The following is an 18,593-nucleotide window of genomic DNA, read 5'->3' as shown; positions in this document are numbered from 1 at the left end:
GAAATCACTGTCAAATCTACTATCATGCCACTTTCTTCCTATATTTTTTAAAGCGCCCCCCACCCCCATCGTTTTTTGGTGGTGCTCGGGGTTGAACCCAGTGCCTGTGAATGTTAGCCAAGTGCTCTAAAACTGAGGTATAACCCAGCCTGTGTTTTTGAGACAAGATTTGGAAATGTTGCCCAGGCTGCACTTCAATTCCTGGGCTCAGACAATTCTCCCATCTCAGCCTCCCCAATAGTTGGGACTAAAGACATATGCAACCATATCAGCTCATATACTTAAGGTCGTTGATCTACTTTGAGCTAAGTTTTATATTTCATTTAAGGAAGTCCAATTTCCTATTTATTGGATATTACTATCTAGTTTCTCAACATCACTTGTTACAAACTTTAATATTTTTAAAGAGTTAAAATAAAAATTTCTGCCACATAAAATTATATGAAATTCAAATTTCAGAGTCCATATATTATTAAAGTGGAGCACAGCCCAGCTCATTTATTTATGGACTGTTTGCTGCTGCTTCTGCACTACAACAGCACAACTCAGTAGTTGCAATGGAGGCCATATTATACACAAAACCTAATATATTTGCATGAGACCCTTTATAGAAAATCTGCCAACCCCTTTACTGTGCTCATATCCTTAACCTGAAAACCTCTGATCTGAAATCTTCTTTAAATTCCAACTTTTAAAACACTATTGAAAAATATACTTCTTCCACAAAACCACTAATTATCCACTGATTATCCTACCCATCTTTGATCAATCCATTTAATTCGCTAATCAAACTCAGAAGCATGATTACATACAGAATTCCTCAGTAATTTTCCCTGAAGTTTCTGCAAGAAACAAATTAAAGCACCTATATTTTGTTTTTCTAATTTCAGAATGTAGATTTCTGATGGGACCAATACTTGTTAAGGGTTTTGAATGACTAGATACTCAAGGCCTCTCAAATTACTATACCTTTCATTGAAGATTCAGGTCCGCTGGTTCTTTGAGCAACATGGGTAGAACTGTTGTTGGATACCACCAACGGCCCAGGACTCTGACCCAGGGAAGGGATGGTGTTAAGAGTATTCACCAATTTGGCCACTTCACTGCTATTTTCACCAGTAACCCCTGGTCGCTTCACAGTGACAAAGCTGGCAATGCTCACTGCAGGTGGAGAGGTGAAGGAGGGAGCTACATTGGCCAAGTGATAAGCATCTGTTACCCACCCATTACCCCATGCTGTTTGCCATCTCCTCTTCCCAAGCCTCACCTAGCTTGGGATTTGAGGTCTGGTTGGACTGGCCTGCAGGCTGAAGAGCTAGTTGCCCCAATGAGGTTGGCTGTGTGGCAGTGGGAGTTGTGGAAGTGCTGGGAGTGGACTTGGTCTGCTGTGACTGGGACTGTGGGACGGTGCTCCGAATGGTTAGAGTAGCTGGGATGACAGTGGTGAAGGTGTTGGTGGTTGGCCTCACAGGCATTGTGGAGCCTGGCCTCACTGGGGTCATCTGAGAGAACACTTGTGGGACTCCAACTGTCGGCTTAACAAACTGTGTACCTGGGGCTTTTAAAAGAGACAGAGAAATATATCAAATCTTGGTCAATGAGCTCATCTATACCCTCTCTTGCCTTTATTAGAAATAATAAGATAGGAAAAAAATTATTCCACAAACTGGTGCTCATCAGAGGTAATCAAGAAAAGTATAGATCCTAAAATCTGAAACTGTAGTAGGTGTACAAGGTAACAAAAGAAATTATTCTAAGTAACCTAAATTATTTTAAACTGAAGACTCCAATCAATTTCTTCCAAAACATCTTCCCAAACTACCTTTTTAATTATGAGTAGATCTTTGTATTAGAAAAGAGTGGAAAGCAGTCTGGATATATGTATATAAGCCAAAGGGAAGACTTGGCTTTGAAAAAAGGGATTCATTTCTCAGAACACTAACATCTCCATCTTCTTATAAATTCAACGAGAGTACAGACTGTCCGTCTATCAGGATGTCTTGGCACAATTTTAGACAATTCCAAGGAGAAATATTTAAGAAATACTAGAACACTAGAGGAAAAAAAAAAAGAATCCAATGTGGGCTTCAGTAACAGAAAACAAAAACAAACAAACAAACAAAAAAAAAACCAAACCAAAACCAAAACCAAAGACTCTTAGGAAGACAAGTATAGTAGTACCCTGACTGGAGTTTTATTGTTTTTACTGGATAGTAGAAAATTTAAGATGGAAGAAATGTGAGGAATTTGGAGAAAATTATACTACTTTTTTCATAAGAGGAAAAGAATTTTTCTTGAATTCCTGGGAATTCAACCTAGACCCTCCTCTTGAATTTTATGAAGGTGCTCAACCACTGTGTTATACTCCTAGTCTCAAGAATCTTTAGCATTAGTCACTGATAGTGTTAGCTTCAAAGAATGTATCATTTAATTTATATCGAAAAGTCAATTCTATAAGGCAAAATTTATAATCTCACCACTTATAGGAGATGTTCATAGAATACATTTGGGAATTTGGGAGTTTCCATTAATAATTCTTTCAGGATAATAAATTTAATAGCTGACTAAAACAGCTCTTAAAAAATGTATTAAACTGTTTTACTACCTCACAAAGGGTGGTGAAGAGCTAAACAGAAAAATAAAACCACCACCCTGGCCAAAGGTTAGAAAGTTGTTATTTAAAGTTGGGCTTAATTCATGAAGATTTTTAAAAAATATTTTCTTTATACCTTTTTAGTACGGGAGTATTTTGAAACAGTAAAAAACAAATTTTCTAATGCCAGTTTATTCCAAATGGATCGACATTTTTTCCTTACCTGGGACTAGTGTAATTGGTCTAACCGTTTGGCCTTGCTGTACGTTCAGCACAATCCCAACCTGATTCATTGCATTTTGTACAGGCCGAACATTCCTTACAGGAAATCCCTGTATTAAAAAGCAAAGTAATCTTTAATAAGGAGAACACCTAACACTAACATTGACTGCAGTAAAAAAAATAAAATTCCCATACTCTAACCTAATGGCTCTATCTCTATAGTTAACAGCTCTCAAATGATTGAGATGGAAAACAAATTAAGGAAATTTTGGCAAATTCTTTTTAATTGTTTGGGTTTCTTTATTCCATTGTTTGCTTTTTGGATTTGAGACAGAGTCCAGGCTGATCTGGGTCTTGCTATGTAGCCCAGGTTGACCTGGATCTTACTATGTAGCCTAATCTGGTCTTGAACTTGTGGTCTTCTTTGTTAGGCAAACTTTTGAGTAACAAAACTCAAGACTGAGTGAATGAAAATGAAAAGTGTTTCCTGAGTTAACTGAGCTTCAGCTTAAGGAGAAAAAAAAAAGTATCTATAGACTTGACCCTAAACTGCTAAAAGCATAGAAGGGGAAAAAACAAAAATAAAAACACTAACAATATTCACACTAAAGTGATTCAACATGTAAACAACCCTAAGAAATTATTCCCAAAGTCCACTTTGTTTTTTTGTTTTTTTTTGGTTGTGGGTCCTGAACTCTGGGCCTGGGCGCTGTCCCTCAGCTCTTCAGCTCAAGGATAGCACTCTACACATGAACCACAGCACCACTTCCGGCCTTCTCTGCTTATGTGGTGCTGAGGAATCAAACTCAGGGCCTCATGCATGCAAGGCAAGCACTCTACCACTGAGCCACCTTCCCAGCCCCCCAAAGTCCACTTTAAAGGCCATAAACCACTAGCAAATTAATAGAAGGTTTTATAAATTAAGAAGCCAAAGACAAAGGGAAACATTTGCCTTTGGACTCTACATCCTAGGCTTTCAACCTAAAATAAGTTGTTTTCTTCTCTTTCAAAGATCACTAATTTCATATATAGACACACAAAAGTCTTTTAAGTTACCCCATGTGAAGAAAAGCATACCAAGATAAAGGTAAGAAGGCTTACCAGTTAATGTGAAGCTAAACCTAGCTTTTCCACTAATTCCCATTAAGACTTAATCAAATCAATTAACAGACCGCAAAAGATATGAAGAGGTAATCGTATCCAGCCAAAATGTTTTGCTGGGCTTTCCACAAAAGTCAGAAATTAATGAACAGTAAATAAGAAAATCCAGTTTGAGATAAGACATAACTATTTCTAATGGCACTGAAGACCTTGTCTAAATAAAGGCCTCCAGAAGTTCAATAGTCTTTAACTCCTCTACCAATCCCAGAACTGAGACTCTTACCTGAGTAGTGATGAATATTGGTTGTGAGGCCACAGGGGAGCTAGTCACATGATTTGCATTCTGCATAACCTGGACAGGCCTCAAAACTGGTTGAGTAACCATTGTTCCCAGGCCTGGTGCTGGATTCTGGGCCAAAATAAGTGGCTGTCCACCTTGCTGGACCAAAGGATTGCCAGCTAATAGATAAAAGGAAGAAGGAAAAGGGGAGGAAAAAAGGAATGTTAGAAATATTGCTAACTCCATACTTTAAGAAATATGGTCTTAGATAAGAACTGTTATCTGCCACTCCAAGTTTAACATTATCAAATACATCAAAAAGTTAGGCTTTATCTAAATCTACAACTAATAGAAAACCAAACAGGTCAAGGTGGTTCACTAATATCTCACCCATGTATTATTAACCAGGGATGAGTGATACTCAAAGCTAGTGTGTCCAATCTGAACAACTCAAGTCTTTAACAATTATGGGAAAAATCGTGAAACTGTACCTCACTGTTTCTTTATTTGTATTTCCTTAATGACTAATAATATTCTTTTTTTCTTTTCTTTTTTTGCCAGTCTTGGGGCTTGAACTCAAGTCATGGGTTCTGTCCCCAAGTCTCTGTGCTCAAGGCTAACGCTTTATCACTTGAGCCACAGTGTCATTTCCAACTTTTTCTGAGTGTAGTTTATTGGAGATAAGAGTCTCACAGACTTTTCTGCCTGGGCTGGCTTTGATTCTCAGATCTCAGCCTCCTGAGTAGCCAAGATTGCAGGCATGAGCCACCGGTGCCTAGCCCCACATATTGTTTATAAATTTCTCCTCTCATTCTGAGGATTCTCTTTTCATTTTCTTAATTGTATTCTTTGCAGCATTAACAGATTTTTACTTTTCATAAAGTCTATTTGTCTAAAGTCTATATTTGTCTATTTTTTGATTACTTATGGTTTCTAGTGTCATTTTTAAGCAACTATTGCCTACTGCATGATTTTAAAGATTTAGTTTGTGTTTTTTTCTAGAACTTTTGTAGTTTTAGTTCTGTTTTTGTTGTTGTAGTTTGTTCTTTAATGCCAGTCCTGGGGTTGGCACTCAGGGCCTGAGCTTTTGTGCTCAAGGCCAGCACCCTAACTTTCTGTCTTTTTGTCAGTCATGGGGCTTGAACTCTGGGCCTGGGTGCTGTCCCTGAACTCTTCAGCTCAAGGCTAGCGCTCTACCATTTGAGCCACAGTGCCGCTTCTGGTTTTCTGGAGATTAATTGGAGGTAAGAGAGTATCACGGACTTTCCTGTCTATGATCCTCAGATCTCAGCCTCCTGAGTAGCTAGGATTACATCATAGATCTCAGCCTTCTGAGTAGCTAGGATTACAGGCATGAGACACTAGTGCCCAGCCCAGCACTCTATCTCTTGAGCCACAGCTCTACTTCCAGTTTTCCAGTGGTTAAGTGGAGGTTAGAGGTAGAATCTCAGACTTTCTTGCCAGGACTGGCTTTGAACCATGATCCTCAGATATCAGTCTCCTGAGTAGCTAGTATTATATACATGAGCCACTAGCACCACTGTTCTTCAGGTCTTTAGTTCTTAAGGTCTGATCTACTTTGCTATGGCTTGGATAAAGGACCATGGTCATGGTCCTCAGTTCGGCAATACTGGGAAGTAGTGAAAACTTTAAAAAGGTGGGGCCTCATGAAATGTCTTCATGTTATTGAGGCATGCCCTCAAAGGGCACTGTGGAATCTTTTCTTCTGTTTTGGTTTCCAACCATGAGGTGGGTAGTTTTGCTCTATCACTTATTTCAATCATGAAGTGCTGCCATAGGTCCAAGCAAGTATAGACTGAAAACTTTAAAACTTCCTTTATGTTAGCTAAGTTAATTATCAGAGGCATTTATTATAGTGTCAGAAAGCTGACTAACACATACTTAGGAAAAGCTAATTCTGCATATGAAGTGAGGTTATAGATATAACTTCATTCTTTTCCATGTGTAAGAAAGTATCCAGTTGTCCCAGTATCATTTGTTTAAAAAAGAAAAATTCCCCATTGAACTGTCTTGGCACCCTTGTTGAAATTCAACTAATCATAAAATAGACACTCAGTTGTATTCCATTCTTCTACCTATTCTTAAACAAATTAAGTACTGTTTTGAAGGTTAGTTCTAAAATCATGAAGTCTGAGCCTTTAACTTCCTGAAATTTTTCTGTTTTTGCTATTCCTGACATTTTTTTTTTCTTTTTCTTTTTGTCGGTCATGGGGCTTGAACTCTGGGCCTGGGCACTGTCCCTGAGCTCTTCAGATCAAGGCTAGCACTCTACTACTTGAGCCACAACACCACTTCCAGTTTTCTGAGTGATTTACTGGAGATAAAAATCTCACAGACTTTCCTGCCCAGGCTTGCTTTGAACTGTGATCATCAGATCTCAGCCTCCTTAGTAGCTAGGATTACAGGCATGAGCCACCAGCGCCCAGCCCTGACATTTTCTTTTATTTTTCATAAATTTCTTGTCCTCCAAGTAAATAGATGTTTAAAAATCAACCTGTCTGGGCTGGGAAGGTGGCTCAGTAGTAGAGTGCTTGCCTCCCATGCATGAGGCCCTGGGTTCAATTCCTCAGCACCACATAAACAGAAAAAGCCCAACGTGGTGCTGTGGCTCAAGTGGTAGAGCATTAGCCTTGAGCCGAAGAGCTGAGGGACAGCGCCCAGGCTCAGAGTTCAAGCCCCACAACCGACAAAAAAAGTCAATCTGTCCAACTAGCACAAAGTTATAGCCAAAAAAAAAAAAAAAAAAAAAAAAGGTTACAGCCGACTACAAAATTAGGCATTATGGTATCCTGAAATTTACTTATTTCCTATACATCTTATCTAACAAATAGGATAGGATTTTGTCAGTTGTGGGGCTTGAACTGAGGGCCTGGGCACTGTCCCTGAGCTTTTTTGCTCAAAGCTAAGGATGCTCTACCACATTGAGCCACAGCCCACTTCTGGTTTTCTGGTGGTTAACTGGAGGTAAGAGTTTCATGGACAGTCTTGTTGGGCTGGCTTTGAACTGCGATCCTCAGATCTCAGCCTTCTGAGTAGCTAGGATTATAGAGAGAGCCACCAGTACCCAGGTTAGGATTACACATTCTTAATTTGACTGATTATCACCCTCCATGGAACAAGAGAGATTGTGGCATATAAGGCAAAATAGTGCCCCCAAGCAATTGTCACCTATTCTTTATAATTTTCGTTTTTTTCTTTTCGGTCCGGTCGTGGGGCTTGAACTCTGGGCCTGGGCGCTGTCTCTCAGCTTTTCAGCTCAAGGCTAGCGCTCTACCACTTGAGACAGAGCACCACTTCTGGCTTTTTTTTTTTTCCTGTTTATGTGGTGCTAAGGAATTGAACCCAGGGCTTCATGCATGCAAGGCAAGTGCTCTGCCACTGAACCACCTTCCCAGTCCTTTCTTTATAACTTTCTTTACCTTAACATTTGATCCACTTAAAATGTTACATAAATTTAACTTACAAAGTACAGTGACAACCAGTCATTCTTAAATCTACCACTCATCTTAGAGGTGGACCAATTTAAATACTCAAGGTTTCACATTTGTTACGTGTTCTACCACTTTTACACTCATCTAAAACCATGCCAGGTTAATATATTAGCTTAAGTTATTAATCTTTTTTTGTGTGTGTGTGGGGTAGTACTGGTAATTACACTCAGGGCCTTGTTTGCAAGGCAAGAGTTCTATCACTTAAGCCTCATCACCTGTCTCTTTTTTCCATTTGTTTGTGTGTGTGTGTTTTGTTTGTGCACATGCACCAGTATGGGGCTTGCACCCCATGACCTTGAACTCTCCGTTAGCTTTTTTTGCTCAAGGCTGACACTCTATCACTGAGTTATACCTCCAGTTCCAGCTTTTGAGTGGTTAATTGGACACAAGTCTTGCTATCAGATCTATTGAGTAGTTAGAATTACAGGCATGATGAGCCACTGGCACCTGGCTCTGCACTGGCCATAGGTTTTTGCTTTGTTTGTACCAATCCTAGGACTTAAACTCAGAGCCTGGATGCTTACTTAAGCTGCAGCTAAGGAATAGTGCCTGCCTAGCCAGTAGAAGGCCCCAAATTCAATCTCCCTTAGTAGACATTGTCAAGTTGCCTCAATGAGGTTGTTCTAAATAAGTGACCCCGAGTGAGTTTTTCCTTATATTGTTATGAACATTAGGTATTATCAGATTTTCAACTCTTTACAGTTACTTTTTTTGGGGGGTCCGGTTGTGGGGCCTGAACTCTGGGCTTGGGTGCTGTCCCTCAGCTTTTCAGATCAAGGCTAGTGTTCTACCACTTGAGCCACAGCGCCACTTCCGGCTTTTTTCTTTTTTCTTATGTGGTGCTGAGGAATCAAACTCAGGGCCTCAGGCATGCAAGGCAAGCGCTCTACCACTGAGCCATCTTCCCAGCCCTACAGTTACTTTTAAATCCTTATAGTTCTTAATTTTGGGATATTGAAAGTATGATTAATATTTCATGGGAAATCCTTTCTTTTTGAAAATTTTATTAGTAGGAATTCTTGTGCGTATAAAAAGACATGGAGCCCTGCCGGATGCTAGTCACTCACATCTATAATCGTAGCTTCTTAGGATGCTGAGATCTGAGGTACAGAATTCAGAGCGAGCCTAGGCCGGACAGCTCATGAGACTCTCATCTCTCATTAGTCACCAAAAAGCTGGAGGTAGAGCGCCAACCCTAAAGCTAAAGAACCTTACAGCCCAAACCCTAATGAGTTCAAGCCCTGGTACCAGCGTATACACACACACAAAAAGGAAGCAGAGTTGTGGCCCAAATGGTAGAGTGCCAGCCTTGAATGATAAAACTAAGAGACAGCTCCCAGGCTTTGAGGTCAAGCCCCAGCACAAAAACAAATAAACAACAACAAAACCAATACTGAAATGCTCATAAGTTTTTCTCCTTTGCTATGCTATTATTATAATGTGACAATATATAAGTAAACTGAAGGTTTAAAGAGAATCTGGGTTGTAAGAGAGAATTATCATTTTTTCATTTATTTTTCTTCTTTTTTTGTTGTTTTTTATGCTTTTAATTTTTTTTCATTTATTCATTCAATCCAAAGCCTCATCCTCATATTTGGGTTAGCATTTTGAGAGGATCTGATGATAAGTGTGGTATATGCCACCCCTCAAAATAGTTAAGACAATTAGACAATTTATCTATGTATAGAACTTTTTGACATATGCAAAAAATACCTAAATGTGGTTACCAGTCTACACCTCTTATATTTGTTATTAACATGGGTTAACATTTCTAAATACTAAAGGTTTCTAAGGTACAGAAAATTAATACATATATTTTACATTATTCCATTTGGTCTATGCAGACACAGGAATCAGACAGGGTAATTTCAAAGAGTCAAGGAGACTTAAGAGATTCTTAGCATGTCATGAGATGCTCAGCTATCTCAGTATGGGTCTATGGAGCACTTGGATCAAAGAAAAGTAGCTGACTTCCCAGCCCCTTGGGAAGGTGGCTCAGTGGCAGAGTGCTTGCCTTGCATGCATAAGGCCCTGGGTTCAATTCCTCAAAACCACATAAGCAGAAAAAGCCAGAAGTGGCACTGTGGCTCAAGTGGTAGAGCGCTAGCCTTAAGCTGAAGAGCTGAGGGACAGCGCCCAGGACTAGAGTTCAGGCCCCACGGCTGACCAAAAAAAAAGCCAGCCCAGGCAGGAAAGTCGATAGGAAAGTCAGTGAGACTCTTTTCTCTTTTCTCCAATTAATCATCAGAAAACCTGGTGCTGTGGCTCAAGAGATAGAGCACTTGCCTGAAGAGCTGAGGAACAGCGCCCAAGCCAAGTTCAAGCCCCACAACTGATCCCCCCCCAAAAAAATAAGTAGCTAAATTGGTTCCTAGGTTAAGAGAAACACAGGAAGCAATGTAATAACATTGGAAACACAAGCTTGAAATCTAGGTAACTTCTATCCACTTGAGTAACCTACCAACTATTTGACCTTAAATTATTTACACTTTCTAGGATTCAGTTTACACATCTGTGCAATACGAGAACTATAAATAAGGGTTTTGTATCTTTTTTTTCTTTCTTTTTTGTTGGTGCTGGTCTTGGGACTTGAACTCAGGGCCTGAGCACTGTCCCTGAGCTCTTTTGCTCAATGCTAGCACTTTAGCATTTGAGCCACAGCTCCACTTCCAGCTTTTTGGTGGTTGGAGATAAGAGTCTCAAGGACTTTCCTACCCAGGCTGTCTTTGAACCACGATCCTCAGATCTCAGCATCCTAAGAAGCTAAGATTATAGATGTAAGCCACTACCATTGCTGTCTAGCAAGGTTCCCCATCTTTATATACACAAGATTTCCTACTAGTAGGTTTTCCAAAGTTTCATTTCCCATGAAATATTAATCATACTTCTAATATCCCAAAATTCAGAACTATAAAGATTTGAAAAAGTCTGATAATTTTTTTGTTGGTTGTGGGGCTTGAACTCAGGACCTGGGCACTGTCCCTGAGAGCTTTATCACTCTGAGCCACCATCACCACTTCCAGTTTTCTGGTGGGTTAATTGCTTTCAACAGCGATCCTCAGATCTCAGCCTCCTAAGGAGCTGGGATTACAGGGTGAACAACCAGCACCCAGCAGTTTTAATAGTTTAACTCAGCAACTTGTCTCTAAGATTTCACTTACAGATAAGCTTATATAATAGGCAAAGACACACATCTGAGAACATTTTATCACAGCACTGTTTTAATAGTGAAAAAATGGGACACTAAACAATGTCCAATAATAGGCGAATGCATGTATCAATGATCCTTTCCAAAATTAAGAAAATCAGACATTATTATTCTAAAAGAAACAAATTTTTTTAGATGCCAACCCAGAAACAATATTGAGCAAATCAATGAAAATTGTGATAACCTTTGATTCAATGAGATCACTATTAGCAATGTAGTCTCAATTAAAGGATGTGAGAAAAAATTCCAACTGATATATTTATTGTAGCTCTTTAAAATAGCAATAAGGGCTTGTGCCAGTGGCTCAAGCCTGTAATCCTAGCTACTCAGGAGGCTGAGATCTGAGGATCCTGGGCAGGAAAAGTCCATGAGACTCTTATTTCCAATAAACCACCAGAAACCGGAAGTGGCACTGTGGCTCAAGTGGTAGACCACTTGCCTTGAGCTGAAGAGCTCAGGAACAGTGCCCAGGCCCGGAGTTCAAGCCCCATGACCAACAAAATAAATAAATAAATAAAATAGCAATGAGAAAGTGGTGCTGTGGCTCAAGTGGTAGTCCGCTATCCTTGAGCTGAAGAGCTGAGGGACAGTGCCCAGGCCCAGACTTCAAGCCCCATGACCAACCAAAAATAAAATAAAAATAAACAGCCAGGAATCAGTGGCTCACGCCTGTAATCTTAGCTACTCAGGAGGCTGAGATCTGAGGATCACGGTTCAAAGCCAGCCTGGACAGGAAAGTCTGGGAGACACTTATCTCCAATAAACCACCAAAAAACCCGGAAGTGGTGCTGTGGCTCAAGTGGTAGAGCACTAGCCTTGAGCTGAATAGCCCAGAGGTCAAGCCCCATGACTCACCAAATAAATATTTTAAATAAAATAGTAATAAATCCTTTTACAACCTATTGCTAAACAAATAATGAGAAATATAATCAGTCACCAAAATGAGAAGTAATTCATTATTCCTCAAGGGTAAAAAGTAGGTAAAGGGAATTTAGAGTCTGCATGATTTTTTTTTTGGGGGGGAGGGGGTTGGAGTGGGGGCTAGTACTGGAGATTGAGCTAAGGGCCTTGTACTTATGCCCAACCACTTGAGCCATGTTCCAGTCCTGTATGGACTATTTTCGTCAAAAGTAAATCACTATATACAGCAAATAAATGTATATAAAAGTATATATATAAGCAGGGTACCAGTGGCTAATGCTTGTAATGCTAGCTCTCAGGAGGTTGAAATCTGAGGATCATGGCAGTTTGATGTGGTTTGTCTCCAATTAACTACCAAAGAACTGGAAATGGAACTATTGCTCAAAGTGGTAGAGCTCTAACCTTGAGCATAAAAGCCCTGAGACAGTGATCAGGCTCTGACTTCAAGCCCCAGGTCCAAAAAAAAGTATATACATGTTCAGGGAAGAATTACAAGTAAGTTACCTCCAAGTGGTAGGATCACAGCTAAATTTTTCGCTTTTAATTTTATTGCCTGATTTTTCTACAATGCACGCATTTTTTTTATAATAGAAGTTTTGGGGGTTTTTTTTTGTCAGTTGTGAGACTTGAACTCTGGGCCTGGCTGCTGTCCCTGAGCTCTTCAGCTCAAAGCAAGCGCTCTACCACTTCTGCCACAGCGCCACTTCCAGTTTTCTGGTGATTTACTGGAGATATTCCTTCCCCGGCTGGCTTTGAACTGTAATTCTCAGATCTCAACCTCTTGAATAGCTAGGACTACAGGGATGAGCCACTGCTGCCTGACTTAGAAGTTTATTTAAAGCAAAAAAATAATTAAAAATAAAGTCCCTGTAACAATGCAATAATTCTGTGAGAGTGCTTATTTTCATTATGAATATCGAAACAGAACTTGCCAGTAACTCATTTTTAGTAGCGAAAGCTATCAATAATGAAATAAAAACTAATACTATTTAGCCTCTCTAATCAATAAAAACACTACTCCTTCACCATTTCTTTCTAATGGACAATAATTCTACTTTCATACACACGAACCAACACAAACTGAATCTGCCAGAGAAACTACAGATAAAAGCTGTCCTGGAAAAATTCTTACCAAACCAACAGGACTAGTCTAATTTAAAAACATACAAAGAAAACCAAAGAACCAACAACCCTAGGTCTCTACAATAGTTAGGAAAGTTGGGTTTACACTTTCTCTCCTAGAAAATCGGCAGCAGTAAAAATCTGCTGACCTCTGACTTAAAACACAAGCATCAACTCAGCACTACCTTACAAGGAACAGCACCACCGACAGGATTATCTTCATATAGAGAACACATTACCAAAGTCATTCTCCAACTATTAAGACCACATCAATATCTAACCAACAGATAAAGGTATCCCTAAGACCTTTTTTATTCTCTTGCCCTTTCTAACCCAGAAGATTTTCCCAATAATCTCACTTACCATTGTTGTTCGCAATTAGTGTGACAAGAGTCTTCTTTGTACTGTCGCTGTTCTGTGCCCCGCTGCTACTAACGGTGGTGGATGTAGAGAGGTGCCCAGCAACAGAAGCATGGGCAGCGATGGGCACTGGAGCCGAGACTGGCTGCTGGCTCACAGAAACTGTGGGGAAGGGGAGGCATAGTCACTTGGGAGATAGGGCAGATGACACTAAAGGATGCTGCTCTAATCTTCCCTTTTCATCATGTTGGTCTCTATAGCCAAAAAGTTTCCTGTTTCATTCATAAATCCAACTGTTCATCTGATCTCTCCGCCTAGTAGTCCTTCTGTCCACCATTTAGACACAATACATCTTCCTTGTCTCACTTTTTTTTTTTTTTAAATTAAATTAGCTCACTGACTCTACTCAACCAAGATCTGAATACTCTGCCTACCTAACACTAGCCAATCTCTGGGTTTCAAAGGTTTACTACTGCCACTACTGGTATTCAAATAAAGCCACCTGTAAAGACTCTACACCATCCTTTCACCCTAAATCAATGCCTTCTTCAGGTCTCATGGCAAAGATGATGAAAAATAAAGAGCAACAATTTAGGATGATAGAAAAAAAAAAAGGAACTGCTACCTACTTTCTAAATTCAGGGCAATCTACAACTTGACCTTGCAGTATGACCTTTACAAAAGAGAAGTTAATAAGCCCCAACTTATACATTGTCCATGCCCACAAAGGCAAACACAAAGCAATTTCTACTCAATCACAAAGAAAACCAAGTTCAAGTAAAACAAACAAAGCAACCTGATTTTGACTGGGTATGTAAATCATTTCTGACAAACACTACCACTTAACATTTGTGTTCATGCACCATTTAGTACGAGGATTGCTAGATGTTTGATAAACAGTCAATGTAACCTCTCAATGTTTTTAATGAATAGTTTTTTCCCCCTAGCTTTATGGATAAGGAAACCAAGATACTCATATTACAGCATGGAAAAGAAGATAGCATCAATGCCATCATGAGGAACTCATGGATCCTTAAAGTCCTTCTCCACCTCACATTTCTCAACCAAAACATCATTCAAATTAATTTAAAAAACAATCTAATATCAAGAACTTTTGTTACCTGCAGTTTTATCCACTGAATTATAATCTTCAACCACAGAGTCCTCAATGACATCACTAATTTTCTGCCATGGCTCCAACTCCTCCTCCTCACATTCCATAAACAAGTCGGTGTCCGCCATGCTACAAGAAAAAAAAAAAAGATTAATAAGGTATCAACCTAAGAACTGAAGAAACTTTTATTTTTTACGATTTTCCTTAATCCTTCTTCATTTCCAAGAGATCAGAATTACAACTCCTATTCTTTTTTTTTGGGTCTGGTCGTGGGGCCTGAACTCTGGGCCTGGGTGCTGTCCCTCAGCTCTTCAGCTCAAGGCTAGCGCTCTACCACTTGAGCCACAGCGCCACTTCCGGCTTTTTTCTTTTTACTTATGTGGTGCTGAAGAATCGAACCCAAGGCCTCGAGCATGCAAGGCAAGTGCTCTACCACTGAGCCACCTTCCCAGCCCACAACTCCTATTCTTGAATATTAAAATCTCTCTCAGCTGGGCACTGGTGGCTCATGCCTGTAGTCCTTGCTACTCAGGTAGCTGAGATCTGAGGACTGAGATTCAAAGCCAGTCCAGGCAAGAAAGTCTGTGAGACTCTTTTTTTTTTTTCAGTCATGGGGCTTGAACTCTGGGCCTGGGCGCTGTCCCTGCTCTCTTCAGCTCAAGCTCTACCGCTTGAGCCACAGCACCACTTCCAGTTTTCTAATGATTTATTGGAGGTAAGAGTCTCACGTACTTTCCTGCCTGGGCTGGCTTTGAACCGCGACCCTCAGATCTCAGCCTCCTGAGTAGCTAGGATTACAGGCCTGAGCCACCAGCACTCAGCTATGTGCCACCGGCGCCCGGCTTGTGAGACTCTTTTATCTCCAATTAACCACCAGAAAACCGTGATGTGACACAAAGTGGTAGAGCACTATCCTTGAGCGAAAAAGCTCAGGGACAGCACCCAAGCCCTGAGTTCAAGCCCCACAACCAATTAAAAATAAATAAAATAAAATCTTTCTTATGGAAAGTTCATTAATAAGCAGGATTATAAAAAATTAAGGTTAAAGCCAGGGACAAAATAAGGGTTAGTGGCGTGATTGAGTCATTCAAGGGTAGAACTGTATCCAGTCTTTAAAATCATTATTTTGGGGCTGGGAAGGTGGCTCAGTGGTAGAGCGCTTGCCTTGCATGCCAGAGGCCCTGGGTTCGATTCCTCAGCACCACATACTCAAAAAGAAAAAAGCCGGAAGTAGCGCTGTGGCTCAGGGTAGAATGCTATCCTTGAGCTGAAGAGCTGAGGGACAGCGCCCAGGCCCACAGTTCAGGCCCCACGACCGGACCCCCCCCCCCCAAAAAAAAAAAATCATTATTTTGGGGCTGGGAAGGTGGTTCAGTGGTACAGCACTTGCCTTGCATGCTTGAGGCCCTGGGTTCGATTCCTCAGCACCACATAAGCAAAAAGAAAAAAGCCGGAAGTGGCGCTGTGGCTCAAGTGGTAGAGTACTAGCCTTGAGCTGAAGAGCTGAGGGACAGCGTCCAGGCCCAGAGTTCAGGCCCACGACTGGACAAAAAAATAAATAAAAATCAAATCAAATCATTATTTTGTTAATTATAAACCACTTTGCACTAATACTTGCCTTTGTGTGGGAGGGAAGGGGTGTCATGGTGCTTCAATTCAGGGACTGGGCACTGTTTCTGAGCTTTTTTCACTCCAGGCTAGAGCTCTACCACTTTAAGCCACAGTGCCACTTCCGTTTTTCTAGTAGTTAATTGGAGATAGACTCATGGACTTTCCTGTCCAGGTTGGCTTTGAACCTTGATCCTCAGATCTCAGCCTCCTGGGTAGCTAGGATTACAGGCATAAAACACCAGCACCTGTCTAATGCTTGTCTTCTAAAAATGACATGTTAGGACAAGGCATATAGCTCAGAGGTAGAGTGTTTGCCTACCATATGCAAGGCCCTGGGTCCAGTCAAAAAAATAATCAGTCAGACACTGGTGCCTCAGACCTGTAATCCTAACTATTCAAGAGGCTAACATCTGGGCTGGGAAGTTGGCTCAGTGGTAGAGTGCTTGCTTGCCTCGCACGCATGAGGCCCTGGGTTTGATTCCTCAGCACCGCATAAGCAGAAAAAAGCCCAAAGTGGCTCTGTGTCTCAAGTGGTAGGGCACTAGCCTTGAGCTGAAGAGCTGAGGGCCAGTGCCTAGGCCCAGAGTTCAATCCCCAGGAATGACCAAAACAAAAAGAAGAAAGAGGCTAACATCTGAGGATCACCATTCAAAGCCAGCTCAGGCAGGAAAGTCTGTGAGACTTTTATCTCTAATAAACTACTCAGAAAAAGCTGGAAGTAGCACTGTGATTCAAGTGGTAGAGCACTAGCCTTTAGCACAAAAAAGCAGGGGGGACAGGCCCTGATTTCAAGCTCTATAACTGACAAAAAAAATATGAGGGAAGGGTTGACATTGTCCAAAAAGACACATACTCTTTACCTGACTTTGTAACTGTAACCCCTCTGTTTATGACCTTTGTAATAACCAATTTAAAAATTAAAAAATAATAATTGACAAGTTGGGTGGTGAAACTACTCAGGAAGCTGAGATCTACAGATCATGGTTCAAAGCCAGCTGGACAGGAAAGTCTATGAGATTCTTCTTTTTTTTTTAATTGTGGTCTATGAGATTCTTATCTCCAATTAGCCAGCAAAAAGTTGGATGTGAAGTTGTGACTCAAGGGGTAAAGTGCCAGCCTTGAATGGAAAAAGCTAAGGGACAACACCCAGCCTTACATCAAGCCTCAGTACTGGCACACCCAAAAATTAATTAAATTAAATAAATTAGCCAGGTACTAATGGCACACACTTGGAACACTAGCTACTCAGGAGGTTAAGATCCAGAGATCGTGGTTTGAAGCCACAGAGTCAAGAAAGTCCTGTGAGACTCTTATCTCCAATCACCAAACAGTGGCTAGCTTTGAGCACAAAAGCTCAGGGACAGTACCCAGGTCCTGAGTTCAAATCCCAGGACCAGAACAAAAACAAAAAATTAAATAAGATGTGCCACAGAATATTGCTTAGTAATTGAGACCTTTTTTTTTTTATTCCTTTAAAGTTTATACCTAAAATAATTCACTTGCCATATTCTAGACCCAGTTCTACTATGACCTTGGACTTCCAGTCTAAGAAATTCTAGACGTTATTACATCATGACTTTAGAATCCACCTTCCCCCCTTTCCCCCCCGATTGTGGGGCTTGAACTCGCCCTGGGTGCTGTCCCTCAGCTCTTCAGCTCAAAACTAGTGCTCTACCACTTGAGCCATAGCACAACTTCAGGTTTTTACTGTTTATGTGTCGCTGAGGAATTGAACCCAGGGCCTCATGCATGCAAGGCAAGCATGAGCCACTGAGCCACCTTCCCAGCCCCTCTACCTTTAATTTAAAAACACTGCTTATGTTATATGTCTTTAAAAAAAAATACTAAAGCCTACTCTGGAGGTTCCTCAACAAACTAAACATAGAACTTCCCTATGATCCAGCCATACCATTCTTGGGCATCTACCCAGAACGCTGCAAGTCAGGATACCATAAAGACACATGCACATGCACATTCACTGCTGCACTATTCACAATAGCCAAGTTATGGAAACAGCCCAGATGCCCTACAATGAATGAGTGGATCAATTCAATGTGGTACATATATACAAATGGAATTTTACTCATTAATTAGAATAATATTATGTCATTTTCAGGAAAAAGAATGGCTCTAGAACTAACGCTGAGTGAGGTAAGCCAAGCTCAGAGAGACAAACAGTGCATGTTTCCTCTTATATGTGGTGGCTAGATCTAAAATGTAACCGGCCATGATAACTTATACAGGACTCTAGGCAGTCACACACAGACTAAAGGAGGATACTCTTAGGGGAAGTACTCAAAGAACTCCTCTGAACTTTTTTTTTTTTTTTTGTCAGTCATGGGGCCTGAACTCTGGGCCTGGGTGCTGTCCCTCAGCTCTTCAGTTCAAGGTGAGCACTCTGAACATTTAAATACTATTTATTGCAGAGTGCTGCTAGCTCATGCCTGTAATCCTAGCTACTCAGGAGGCTGAGATCTAAGGATCGTGATTCAAAGCCAGCCTGGTCAGGAATGTCCGTGAGACTCTTATCTCCAATAAACTACTCAAAA

General features: G+C 40.7%; 1 protein-coding gene across 6 annotated transcripts in view; it reads right to left on the bottom strand.

The window, feature by feature from the left end:
- Positions 1-18,593, bottom strand: part of Pogz (pogo transposable element derived with ZNF domain) — a 57,665-nt gene that overhangs the window by 28,818 nt on the left and 10,254 nt on the right. For 2 of the 6 annotated variants that reach the window (XM_042681709.1, XM_042681710.1), the window contains exons 2-7: positions 14,441-14,562; positions 13,323-13,481; positions 4,200-4,375; positions 2,817-2,925; positions 1,268-1,558; positions 970-1,188 (exon numbers count right to left, since the gene is read on the bottom strand). In XM_042681709.1, coding sequence (XP_042537643.1) covers positions 970-1,188; positions 1,268-1,558; positions 2,817-2,925; positions 4,200-4,375; positions 13,323-13,481; positions 14,441-14,561 — 1,075 coding nt within the window. In that variant the 5' untranslated portion in view covers position 14,562. The remainder of the gene's footprint in view (positions 1-969; positions 1,189-1,267; positions 1,559-2,816; positions 2,926-4,199; positions 4,376-13,322; positions 13,482-14,440; positions 14,563-18,593) is intronic. The other 4 variants (XM_042681712.1, XM_042681711.1, XM_042681714.1 and 1 more) reach the window with 4 other exon arrangements.

The sequence above is a fragment of the Dipodomys spectabilis genome, unplaced genomic scaffold, assembly GCF_019054845.1.
Source record: "Dipodomys spectabilis isolate Male_0828 unplaced genomic scaffold, ASM1905484v1 ptg000069l, whole genome shotgun sequence".
NCBI classification, from domain to species: Eukaryota; Metazoa; Chordata; class Mammalia; order Rodentia; family Heteromyidae; genus Dipodomys; species Dipodomys spectabilis.
Note: the sequence above shows the minus strand (reverse complement) of the source record. Positions and strands in the feature narration are given on the sequence as shown.